Genomic DNA, 12275 nt, shown 5'->3' on the forward strand with positions numbered 1-12275 from the left:
GTATCTATACATAATAAACTGAAAAACGAGACTAAGACAATAAAAATTTATACAAGTATTCTGAATATTATTCACTGATAGAAATTTAGTTATACTAAATGTTTGTATCTAAACAGTGCCAACCTATTAAATTTCTAGACTTAAAATGTATTAAGGGGCTAGAGAGATGACTCTTTTGGTAACTTGCTCCCCACACAAATATCAGGACCTGAGTTTAGATCCCCAGCACTCACATTAAAATTTGATCCATGGCCGGGCGGTGGTGGCATAGGCCTTTAATCCCAACACTCAGGAGGCAGAGCCAGGCAGATCTCTGTGAGTTCGAGGCCAGCCTAGTCTACAAAACGAGTTTCAGGATAGGCTCCAAAACTACAGAGAAACCCTGTCTCAGAAAAAAAAAAAAAAAAATCATCATCCACGCCTGTAATCCCAGTGCTGGGGAGAAAGAGACAGAAGATCCCTGAGGCTTGCTGGTCAGCCAATCTAGCCAACCAGCAAGCTACAAGTTAAGGGAGAGACCTTGTCTCAAAACAATAGGGTAGACAGGAACGGAGGAAGATACAAGTAATTGACCTCTGGGCTTCATATGCATATACACACATATTCATACACGCACACACAAGCAGACTAAGGTAGAAAATAAGCTTCTAAGTTTAAGAAGCTCAAATAACAACAAAATTTAAAAACTCACATTTCAGTAAGATAGTAGTATTTCTGAAAAGAATCTTTCCGAAACTAAAGTAATTTTTCCCCTGCAAAGATAAAAGAAAGATAGTTAGCATCAGGGCATTTTGATTTTCAAGACAGAATATGAATACCTAAATTTATAAAATATTCAAATTAATTTTCTTAATCAAAAGGACAACATCGTTTCTTTTAGTGAAAGTCAATCACATCCAAACTACTGGCTCTTGCCCCTCAGTGTTGTCATGAATTCCTCCCCAAAGGCATAAAGCTGGGACTATACATGGGAGGCTACCTCAGATTTCAACTCAAGCTAAAAGCATCACTGTAGAGTTAAAAAGGGCACAAGCTCCAATGCTTACAATCATGAGATGTGCAGTTCCTTTTCTTTATTCCTCAGAACAACCAGGCATAGCGTTCAAATAACCTTTGAGCAGTTTTTACTTTTAAATTTAAAAGAACGATTAATCATTTCAGTAACAAATAGACAACTATAATTCAAAACTCAGAAACTTTTGCTAAAATGAATAAAAGCTGCAAAATTTGCCATATAAATGTAGAGTGAACAGGACAAAAGCAAAGCAAGTCAACAAAACAGCTAATGGTTTTTAAAGCAGTTCTTGCCAAAGTTTGGTTTTTGTGGTTCAAAATACTACTCTGACTCAAACGAGGTCTTAAAACCGAGAGGGGAATAGGTCAACGTATCAGTTAACTATCCAAACGAAAGGCTATCGTTACCACATTACATTTTAGAACTGTTCCGTTTTGGCCATTCCCATGTCAAAACGCATTTAAAAAAAAAAAATCCCTATGTCCCCCTAATCACAAAAACATTTCGAAGTTTAAACCAGATCAAGCCTTCACATCCGTAGAAATATTTTTATAAAATATAAAACCACTACAGTTAAAAATAAGGACTCCTATTTACAGATCCCTTTCATGCAAGCGTAGGTTACTGGATTTTGTGACATTCTAGCTGAAAGAGAAACTACTATGTACCTGTGCATCAAGTTTCTCTCAAGTTTGGCGCTGAAAGTTCCGTACTTTCCCGGTGAGAACCCACTAGGCTCTCAAACGCCTTCTAGCTACAGCAAACAGAGCAGCTCTCAGCTCCGGGCAGGTGAGACCCCGTCTGCACAGCACACTCAGGGTATCCCACCCCCTTTGGAAACCGACTTTCCTGAGACCATCCTGGACCCCTTGGGCCACCGTAGCCCCACCTCTCATCCCCCTCCAGGCTCAGTAGGGACTCCTAACACTCACCGACGGCATCGGAACGTGCCACTTTGATCTATCTGCAGCAGACACGGGTGCTGGTCCTGCACCAAAAAACGACAATGGGAACGGCGGCGACCCCAAAAGAAGAAAAATGACAGGAGACACCTGAAGCCACGCAGCTACCGCCATCTTCACAGCCATGAAGCGACTACCCAAAGCATTGAGCCTGCTTCCGGCTGGCTAGTCCCGCCTTCTTCCGGCTTGTCCCACCCTCTTCCGGCTCTGCTCTGTGGGCGGGATTATCCGGGTCCTTGAAACTGCGACTCCTCGACCATCGGAGCGCTCCCAAAACTTTGTGCCTACTGCGCAGGCGTCTTCCTGTCTCGATCCAAGCGTCGCCTCGGGGGCGGGGGGTGAACTAGCCAAACCTTTTGAGGTCCGCTACTTCCCTCTGTCCTTCCTACCATTAAAGGAGTTCAGTGCACTGTCAAGTCTCTGCTCCTCCCGCTTCTTCCGGCTCCTCATCCTTTCCAAGTCAAGGTCAGGCGCCGGTCAGAAGTCAACAGAAGCGCGCACACTGGATGCATGATTGACATCCAGTCGTGAGTTCGCCGGCTGTGGAGCTGTGGAGGCAGAGCCTGGAATTTGGCAGGGTTGGAGTAGAAGCGATCCATGAGCTTCGAAGTCCCCTTTAACTCCGAAAGACTGTAGGTCAGCGGCAGCAGGTTGACCGGCGACGTCAACGTCCAGCAATGATCCAGATGGCGCTCCCTACCCAAAACTAAACGTGGGGAGAGATCGGGTCAGCTTTCGGTATTATAGAGCCACAGCCACTGAGACAGACCCTAACTAAGACTGTCTTAGTGCTTCCTGTACTCACGCTCTGGATTTTAACCTCTAGGGCTCTTTGCGTGCACGCCTCCTCCGCCAATAAAAGCAAGGTTCATCCGTCACTCTCAACCAAGATAATTTATTAAGTATATCCCTGTAGGCGCGCTAGTTTGCACCTGAGAAAATCCCAGGAGAAAAGGTCAGGATTTGTCCCCCAGCCCCTTAAACATCTGGAAGGGACTCCTATTTTCTATAAATCTGACTGTGAAGTCTGCTTGTTACCTTTTTAAAAAAGACCTCCAAAGGCTGTGGCCTGAGAGTTAGGAGCTAGGCAGAGTTAACAGCGAAGCCATGGAAGCAGCTGAGAAAGAGGAAATCAGGTAAAGACCAATTGCTCCCTCAGGAACTGACTCCTACAACAACCTTTCAGTTTGAAGGCTTCGCTTAATGTTTTAATCGCACTTCCTTGAATGCTTGGTATTTGCTTCAACGTTCTTTCTTGCTTCTGCAGGGAGTTGGATATTGTTAATAGCTAACCTCTCAAAGTATTTCCAGGAGGGTTAGATAACTTTAACAGTGGAAAGACTGCCTTCCAAACTCTAAGACATGGATCTTAAGCGTGCTGCATCCCACATTTAGGTGGTTGCATCTCTTCCTGTGCCATTCCACAGCTCATTGTTCAAAACTGGAAAGGAAAGACGGCAAGGTCTCCTAATGTTTGCACACTTGATTAAAATAAGCAGTGCCAAAAAGCCGAGTTTAATACAGGGTTTCCTTTTTTTTCCACGATAAAACAATTTCTTGACATGGCTAAGTGTTTCTATCTGTCCAGGCCTGTTTTCATAGTTTAGCTTCCTTCAAAATCATGGACATGCTAACTGCAGGTGCAGGAAGCCACACCTCTTTACCAAAGCCAGTGCTCCCTCCCCCTGGTAGTTTATAGTTGTTTTAACCAGAGGAAGACTAACTGAATACATATATATTCAAGTAGCAATGTACATCTTTTTACATTTTATTCCAGATGCAATTCTTCTGGAAACTTGGTTTTAAAGAACATTAATCTCTAGATTGTTGGAATCCTCCGGGAAGTTTTTTCTTCTTCTATGTTTGTTTCTGCCTCTAGCACCTGGCACATACCTTTCTTAGATGATTTCGAGCTTTATCTTGTGGTTACCTGTTAGACTTTAACAGACCGTTTAGGCGCTCTATGTCTTCTTCAGGTCTAAACTCTCAGGAAGTATATGTTCTGAAAATACTTTGCTCTTTAAATAGGTGAGTAGGTTGGTTGTTTGGTTTGGGTTTGGAGTTCAGATTTTAGTGTTGTGGCTGTTATTTTAAAAGCTCCCTGCCTCGTATCTGGCAGTGCCCTTTTTTCCATGGCTTTCAAACCAAGCCCATGAAGATGTTTTGTTGTTCAGTTTGGTAGTTCTACAAAAGGGTATTCTTCTACAGTATACATACGGTTGCCCCGTGAAGTCTTAGGTTACAGCAGCGGCGGGGTTTTGCGATGCAGAATAAATTCCAAAAGTTTATTTTGCGCATTTATAGTATAATTAGGGAAGGTACAAAAATTGAACTCACAGATCCTATGTAAAATATAGTTCTTAAAATGTCTTATTTAGTGTTGAAGATGAAGCTGTGGATAAAACCGTCTTCAGAGACTGTAGCAAGATTGCTTTCTATCGGTAAGTAAATCTGTCACCCAGAGAACATTCCTCACAATGTCTCCAAGTTAATTCCACTGTGCTTTTGAGAACTGAGGGGCTAAGAAGATGGTCTTTAGGAAATCTAATGAATCATCTTACATACTACTATTAAAGAATTTAAATTGTATTTTTTTTTTTGTCTTGGTTTTTCAAGACAAGGTTTCTCAGTGTAGCCCTGGCTGTCCTGGAACTTGCTCTGTAGACGAGACTGGCCTCCCAAGTGCTAGGATTAAAGGTGTGCACTACTACCACCCAGCCTGTATTTTATTTTAAAATCTAAAGCATTTTTAAAATGTGTGTCCTTTCAAAGATAGTATACTTACCTGGTTTGAATATCATATAAAATGATACATATTGAAAATATTACTCCTACCTCTACTTTTCTATCATCTTGTCCCTTCAAGTAAGCATATTTATTAATTTCTTATATATTGCTCCAGTATTTTTTGTAAATACATATATTCTTCTATCACCTCTTTCCTTACACCTACAAATAGGTTTTTGTGCACAGTGTTCTATGTCTCCTTCCCCCTGCTTTATGTTTTAGTCTGGAGGGCTTCCACTTTAGTACATGGAGGTCCCCTCTATTTTTGTGCTCATGCTATTCCACTGGGTAGATACACCATAGTTTATTTTGTTCTAGATCCATTCGCTAGAGCCTAGAGTTGTTGTTTCTTTTTCATCTTTTGCTATGAGAGCATCACCATATCCTATACTGCAAGTGATTTGGAAGATAGATTTTTTAGGAGTGGAGCTGGAAATGTGGCTCAGCAATAGGGGACTTCCTTGTCTTGTGCAAGGCTCTGGGCCTGGTCCTTAGCACTAATGAAAACAAAACAGCAAAAACAAACAAACAATAAAAACTAGGATTTCTAGGAATTTTGTAACTGAATCAAAGAGTAAATATACTTGAAATGTGTTGACTATTGATTGAGTTCCCTCTGTGGGGATCTTACTTTAATATTCTATGAGGTTATTAGCCTAGAAAAAAAAGCCTTTAAAATCATTTTTAAAACACCTACTTTAGTGGGATTCATGGCTTAGTTGGTTCAAGAGCCTGACTTATATCTACTTTTATGCGATTCTGAACCGAAATCATCAAAAATCATCAAAATGAATTTTTTGTTTATTTGATTAATTTGTGTTTTGTTTGTTTGTTTGTTTATTATTTGAGACATCATTTCACTATGTCGATCTGACTGACATTGGACTCTAACAACAGCCTGCCTGCCTCTGCCTTCTGAGTGCTGGGTTTAAACATTGTGCTATGCCACCGTGCCCAGAATAAAAAAAAAAAAATGTTTCATATATTTTAAGTTTCTATTTCAGCCATTCTCTATTCTAGAAGAAAAAAAAATGATGCTGTAAATGCCCAATCACCTTGTTAAGCCTGTAGCCCACACTGAATTTCCACTAGAATCTATTGAATTACTACTAAAGTTCCATTCCATGAAAAGGAGGAGAAAGTTTAAGTTCATGAAAAAGTTTGGGATGGGGAATGGCTTAGTAGGTAAAGTACTTGCAAGAAGCCCTAAGTTTAATCCCTAGAACCTATTGTAAAACCAGTCCTGGGCACTTGCAATCCCAGCACTGGGAGGCAGAGACAAGCAGGCTTCTAGGCCCTGCTGGACGGCCAGCCTAGCCCACTCGCCTAACCCCATGCCAGTAAGAGACACTGACTTAAAAAGATGGACAGTCCCTAAGGAATGATACCTGAGGTTGTTTTCTGGCCCCGACTCACATGTACATATACCTGTATAGTCACATGCACCTGTACATGTGCACACACATACACATATGAAAGAAAGAAAATTGCCCCACTTTCTCAATAAAGGAGACAAGATGCCATTCTTGAGCAGTATTATGTTGAAATTAATATTATTTTAGCGATAATTTTATTAGAACTCAGCCAGCCGGTGGTGGCGCACGCCTTTAATCTCAGCACTCGGGAGGCAGAGCCAGGCGGATCTCTGTGAGTTCAAGGCCAGCCTGGGCTACCAAGTGAGCTCCAGGAAAGGCGCAAAGCTACACAGAGAAACCCTGTCTCGAAAAACCAAAAAAAAAAATTATTAGAACTCTAGTAATGTATTCGTGGAACTTTATAAGAGTATCGATACTATCTATGCCAGTCACTTATTGTGATAGTGAATTTTACTGGCATTGACATGATGATGTGGTCTATTAGATGAAGACAAGTCACAAGCAGTTCTCATAGATCTGTATGTCCTAGTTGGCTTTTGATTGCTGTGATTAAAGACCATGACCAAAAGCAGCCTGGGGAGGAAAGGGTTTATTTCATCTTATAGACTCCCAATCACAGCCCATCACTGAGAGAAGTCAGGGCAGGAACTCAGTGCAGGGACCTGGAGGCAAGACCTGAAGCAGAGACCATAGAGGGGTGCTCCTCCTGGTTTGCTCAGCTACCTTTCTTATGTCACCTTGGTGTCACCCACAGTGGGCTGGACCCTCCCACATAAATAAGTTAATCAAGAAAAAGCTCCCACAGACTTTCCTACAGGACAGTCTGATGGAGGCATCTTCTCATTTAAGGTTTCCCCTTTCCAAATGACTCTAGTTTAGGTTGACAAAACTAACCAGCACAATATTCTGTATCTGTAGGCGACAGAAACAGCAGCTCTCCAAGAAAACCACCTACCAGGCATTGTTAGGCTCAGTCACAACAGAACAGGACAGCACCAGATTCCAAATCATCAGTGACGCAACTAAGGTGAGTTGGAAGAACGATTTACTTTTGTATTTATTGGAGATGAACTATATACATTTTTTTGTTTTTGTTTTTCAAGACAGGGTTTCTCTGTGTAGTTCTGGCTGTCCTAGAACTCACTCTGTAGACCAGGGGGGCCTTGAACTCAGAGATCCGCCTGCCTCTGCCTCCTGAGTTCTGGGATTACAGGCCTATGCCGCCACCACCAGGAAAATTATTTCTTTTTTTTTTTTTTTTTTTGTTTGTTTTTTGTTTTGTTTTTTTTTCGAGACAGGGTTTCTCTGCCTAGCTTTGCAAAGAAAATGAGGCAGAATTACTTCAGATACCAGTAATAAACCAAAACTCAGTTCTCAGCACTGCTTGACACCAATGCAGTGAGTGCCAGACTCCTTCCTGCACATGCCTCCTGAGGGTACAAGAGATCATTTTTTTTTCTCTTTGGAGAGGCAAGGCAATTCAAGTCAGGCACCAACCAGAGCCAACAGATCTGGAAGTCCTCCAAAAAGAAGACTTTACAGTGCAGAGAGCCCCCAGAGAATAGATCTAAACACAAGACAGCACATGGCTCAGAGGGGAACCAAGAAGTCTATTGAGAAAACAGATCATCTGCAATGTTAGCACCAAAGCCCTCAGGACTCAGAACTTTGTGGATACTTAAAACCTACTCCACATTCGGTATTGGAAATACCTGAATATCAAAGCTGGATAGGAATCTGTGTACTGTAATCTCAAGCAAATGTATCTTTTAAAAAGTCACCCTAAAATTGTGCTTGACTCCATTTTAATGTCCAAGTGATGTGTAGAGTTGAGCTAACTGGTAGGGACGTAGAATTCCATGTCCTCTGTTGGTTTCAGAGGCAGTGAAGATAATAATCTTCCAACAGTAACCTGAGAAGCTGTCTGTACTTTATAGCCATCTCACTGCATAGGAACAGGGTCAAAGGTTATTTCTAGGCTGAGACAAATGCATTAAGGAGATTGCACACCAGTTATCAGTGTGGTCCAGAGATTTAAAGCAAGCTGCATGTATATGTGCACCTGATAAAAATGATAGCTTTTTTCTCTCGGGTTCAGAGAGATAGAGTCCAAAATCCAAGAGGATCATATTCAGCTCACAGCTGCAGTTCTCAAATTGCACGGAAGAGGCAGATTCTGACAAACCAAGAGCTCCTTGTGCCCGCCTGCCCAGCTGTCTACCCCCACACGCTTAAAGCCTTAAACAACTGACTTCAGAGTTGGACGCCTTGTCATTCTGGAAATCCAATTCCTTTCCCCAGAGCCACTCCTAATAAGCAACTAAGAACAGAATCAAGCTTTATTATTAATATTGTCTTAGTTTGCTTTGGCTGCATAGCAAGATACCATAGACCAAGTGACTTAAGCAACAGATGTATCTCTTAGTTTCCAAGGTGCCAACACTCACATTGGGAAATGGCCCTCTTCCTGGCTTGCAGATGGCCATCTTGATCCCACATGACTGAATGACACGGGCGAAGGAAATTCTGCTCTTTTCTTATAAAGGCAGTAATGCCATCCTGAGGACTGCCCCCATGAGCTCTTACAAGCCGTCAAAAATAGTACGTTTGTAAATGTACAAGTAAATGTTCAATAAAGAAGCTGTTAGAAGAAAAATTTAAGGAAAATGTTTGGGAAAGTGTTCACTTTTAAATACTGTTCAGGTTTGATTTTTCCCTCCTGCTGTTACCAGCTTTTTGCCTTGAATGAAGATGTGACAGGGGCTGAGCAGCAGAGAGCTGGTCTTTCGGTGCCTACACAGGGAAATGCATGCTGTCCTCTGCAGCGCCAGCAAGGCTGACCCTACTAGACCCATTGCTAACTTTGGGGTTCTCTGCTGATTTGGGTAGACATCTTGTAAACATTTTTACTTTTTTTTGCAGTCTGTTATCGTGGTTGCACAAGAAATGCTTCTAGAAGCTTCTTTGAGGATCCAAGTATATCTCTGAGCCTCTGTATGAAGTTACTCCTTCCCTCCTCATCTAAGCAGGATTAAAATGAGACTTTGTCAACTAGCGACCTCCTCAGCAAGCTGCTCTTTAGCAAGTAGTGTTTATCCTGAGTGGCCAACAAGCAGTTAATTAGGAACTGGCCAAACAGAGCCAAACCTGAATAGGCTAATTGCCCTCTGGAAATGGGCTAAAGGAGGTCACCATTGTTCTCCTTAGAGATGCTTGCAGTTATCACAAATAGCTGAGACTATCTAAAAAAAAAAAAAAAGCAAAATAAATAACACGATATAATACACAAACAAATAAGGTGGAAAAAAAGCTTAATTGTGTATCTGGAAAAGGAGTATGGCATGCTTGGGCTCAGGCTGTAATGCCACTAATCACAGCAGCTTCCATCCCCACCAATGAAAGCTATTGCATAACCACTGCTCGGGGTTTTTGCTGAGTTACAAGGGAGGCGCTATTCCTCCTCCTGACCTAATTAAGGACTGCTATTACAAGATCTAGAGCAGCCCTCCAGAGAAGCTGGAGGCATACTCATCTGGTGACCATCAAGGCTTGTCCCAAGCTCACATGAAGGTTTCCACACGAGAGCCAGGCCTGCTGAAGCAGAAGGGGGTGGCTGCAGCAGCGTCTTGGTGGCAGTGTTCTCTGCAGCTGGGGTGTAGTTTCCACAAAGCCTTTCCTGGGTCGTTTGAGGCGGCTGCTGTGCCATAGTGACGGCTGCCAAAGGAGGGAACGTCCCAGTTATACTAGAGGACAGTTGGGCACAAGGGAAAGATTAGACAGTTACCAACTAAAGGCTCGAAACCGGGCCCCCCAACAGCTCGCTTAGCTTATTTAAAGAAAACAAACAAAAAACACTAGAGGTTGCTTACAATAAAGGCCCATTGTTTAATTTGTTTTGTTTTATTCTGTTTACAGTCTTAACATTATTTGATGGTATTTAACTCATAGACAGAAAACATTAGGAAGACTCTGAGCCAGGGTCATCTGGGTGGAGAAAGAGCTTCCACTGAAAGCGTGCCTCCATCGGATTAGCCTGTGTGGTGGGGCATTTTCTTGATTAATGACTGACGTAGGAGATCTCAGCTGTCTGTAGGTGGTGCCATCCCTGGGCTGGTAGTCCTGGTTCTATAAGAAAGCAGGCTGAGCAAGCCAGTAAGCAGCACTCCTCTATGACGTCTGCCTCAGTTCCTGCCTCAAGTTCCTGCTCTGACCTCCTTCATGGTAGACTGTAAGATGCAATGTAAAATAAACTCTTTTCTTCTGTAGTAGTGTCTATCACAGCAATAGAAACCTAACTTATTCTCCTACCAACTCCTGAAGGCCCTCTTTAAAGCTCCCCCTCCCCCTGCTCCCAGAGAGACTTCCCAGGCCTTCTTCACCTCGCACACATTAGTACTCCCTTTCCTATTTTGCCTCTAAATCAGTATTTATACTTTCATCTCCGCTTTATGTAAATTTTATGTAGGTATCATCTTCTCTAAATTGCAACCCCTCTAGGAGTTCAGTGGTCTTAATATTTCATATAAAATAAATGTTAGTTGAATTAAAAAGAACCATGAAACTATGTCTAGCTTGGGAGAGAATAGATCATTTGAGTTTCAGCTCTGTTTGTATTTGGGCATTTTCAAATGTTGGGATTCTAATGGCATGCTCGGGACAACTCGCATTTGTGAAAAAGTAAGCATGGAAGCAGAAATTAGAATCAGTTCTGTAACAGTCCTGTATTAGAATGACTATGAATGCACCTGCGGCCACAGCACTAGCTCTTCAGGACAGTATTACCGACACTGTGCCCTGACCGCTCCTACAGTCCCAGAGGCAAGGTTCCAGTCACATGGCTTTTCAAATGCTGCCTGATGTTTTCCATGCTGCCTGTCTTCTGATTTCCCCACGTCATGTCGGTTACACTACATCACGTGACCTTTCCCGCTGAGCCTACATCACAGCAGACAGTCACAATGTCCATACCCATGTACAACCAAAGCTCAGCAGCATGCTTCGTGAAGAATTTGCAGTAGAGACTAGTGTGATACACTGGCTAAAGACTTGTCTCAAAGTCGTCCTCTGATCTAGCTGCTTCATTTTGTGGCCCAAATCCAGCCATTTCTGTTCCTGTGGGGTTTCCCCTCTTGCTTTGAATTTTATTTTTCAGGTTTACTCTCTTTGTAGTTCTGTGTTGTTTCCATCCCTCTTGGAAATTTTCACCTAAATTTCCAGCCCCATGAAAAAGTTCCCTAGAAGTTTATTATTTTTCCTGGCTGTAAAAAAAAAAAAAATCTGTTGATTTTAGTGCAGTGAACCTCATTTCACCCACGCTTAAGAACTGTAAAGATCATCATTTTTCTCAGTTCTTTCCCTGAGCCTGTTTCTTTCATCTTTCATTCACCTGGAGCCTGGTATCACTGAGTTTAACACCCAAACTCTTAGTTACATCTGTGCCTGGTCGGTCATACGTCCCAATTTTTTTCAAGTCTGATTGCAGCTTATGCAATTATCCAGTTCAATTCTTAGTGGAGACCCCTTTCACTCTAAAGATCCTGGTTTGGATAAGCCTACGTTTACCTAGCCACAGACACACAGAAGATATTTCTTGTGCTACAGCCATAACCAAGCAAGTACAAGCATAGATTTGGGACATGTCCTTTTTACTGCAAGCATTCTCCAGTTTACTTGGCCTATGCTAATTTAAACAAATGCTTTTCTAATGATTGTCGCTTGACTATTAGAATAGATTATCACGGAGGTAACCTGTTAAAGCTAGTCTCACACCTCTGCTCCCAGACTCCTCTCCTGGCTGAAGTTTATGGTATAGAGAAAAACATTTTCAGACTTAAAATCAATGAAGAAACCCCACTGAAACCAAGATATGAAGTTCCTGACGTCATCACCAGCAAGCTAGAAACTGTAAGGTAAGCTGAGGGGCAGGGTCCATTATGCACAAGCTCAGTGTGTTCTTTAGTCAGACCTTGAATGCACCACCTATTCTGTGTGTTCAAAGTTATAATCAGCTAGTTACAGGGTCAGTAGCCAATCATCTGGGGATACGTTTATAAATTTTCTATGTTACCTATTCTGTTTTTCTTTATCTCCCATTCCAAAACTGTTTTGTACCTCTGAATAAGGAGAGACAGAAAT

The 12275-nt window shown here is 42.2% G+C and overlaps 2 protein-coding genes across 9 annotated transcripts in view; one reads left to right on the top strand and one right to left on the bottom strand.

Annotated features, from left to right (window-relative positions):
• Nucleotides 1–2159, bottom strand: part of Tmem87a (transmembrane protein 87A) — a 52689-nt gene extending 50530 nt beyond the window's left edge. For 3 of the 6 annotated variants that reach the window (XR_003732867.2, XM_037205158.1, XM_037205159.1), the window contains exons 1-2: nt 1948–2121; nt 692–752 (exon numbers count right to left, since the gene is read on the bottom strand). Coding sequence is in view for 5 of the 6 variants with exons in the window: in XM_037205158.1 (XP_037061053.1) it covers nt 692–752; nt 1948–2103 (217 nt within the window). In the remaining variant the exon portion in view is untranslated. Of the gene's footprint in view, nt 1–691; nt 753–1947 lie in introns of all 6 variants that reach the window. The other 3 variants (XM_028854473.2, XM_028854472.2, XM_028854474.2) reach the window with 1 other exon arrangement.
• The window catches only part of Ganc (glucosidase alpha, neutral C), a 55126-nt gene continuing 44539 nt past the window's right edge, over nt 1689–12275 (top strand). For 2 of the 3 annotated variants that reach the window (XM_028854469.2, XM_028854471.2), the window contains exons 1-4: nt 3025–3113; nt 4356–4418; nt 7059–7167; nt 11922–12049. In XM_028854469.2, coding sequence (XP_028710302.1) covers nt 3085–3113; nt 4356–4418; nt 7059–7167; nt 11922–12049 — 329 coding nt within the window. In that variant the 5' untranslated portion in view covers nt 3025–3084. Of the gene's footprint in view, nt 3114–4355; nt 4419–7058; nt 7168–11921; nt 12050–12275 lie in introns of all 3 variants that reach the window. The other variant, XM_028854468.2, reaches the window with a different exon arrangement.

The sequence above is a fragment of the Peromyscus leucopus genome, chromosome 4 (genome assembly GCF_004664715.2).
Source record: "Peromyscus leucopus breed LL Stock chromosome 4, UCI_PerLeu_2.1, whole genome shotgun sequence".
Taxonomy (NCBI): domain Eukaryota; kingdom Metazoa; phylum Chordata; class Mammalia; order Rodentia; family Cricetidae; genus Peromyscus; species Peromyscus leucopus.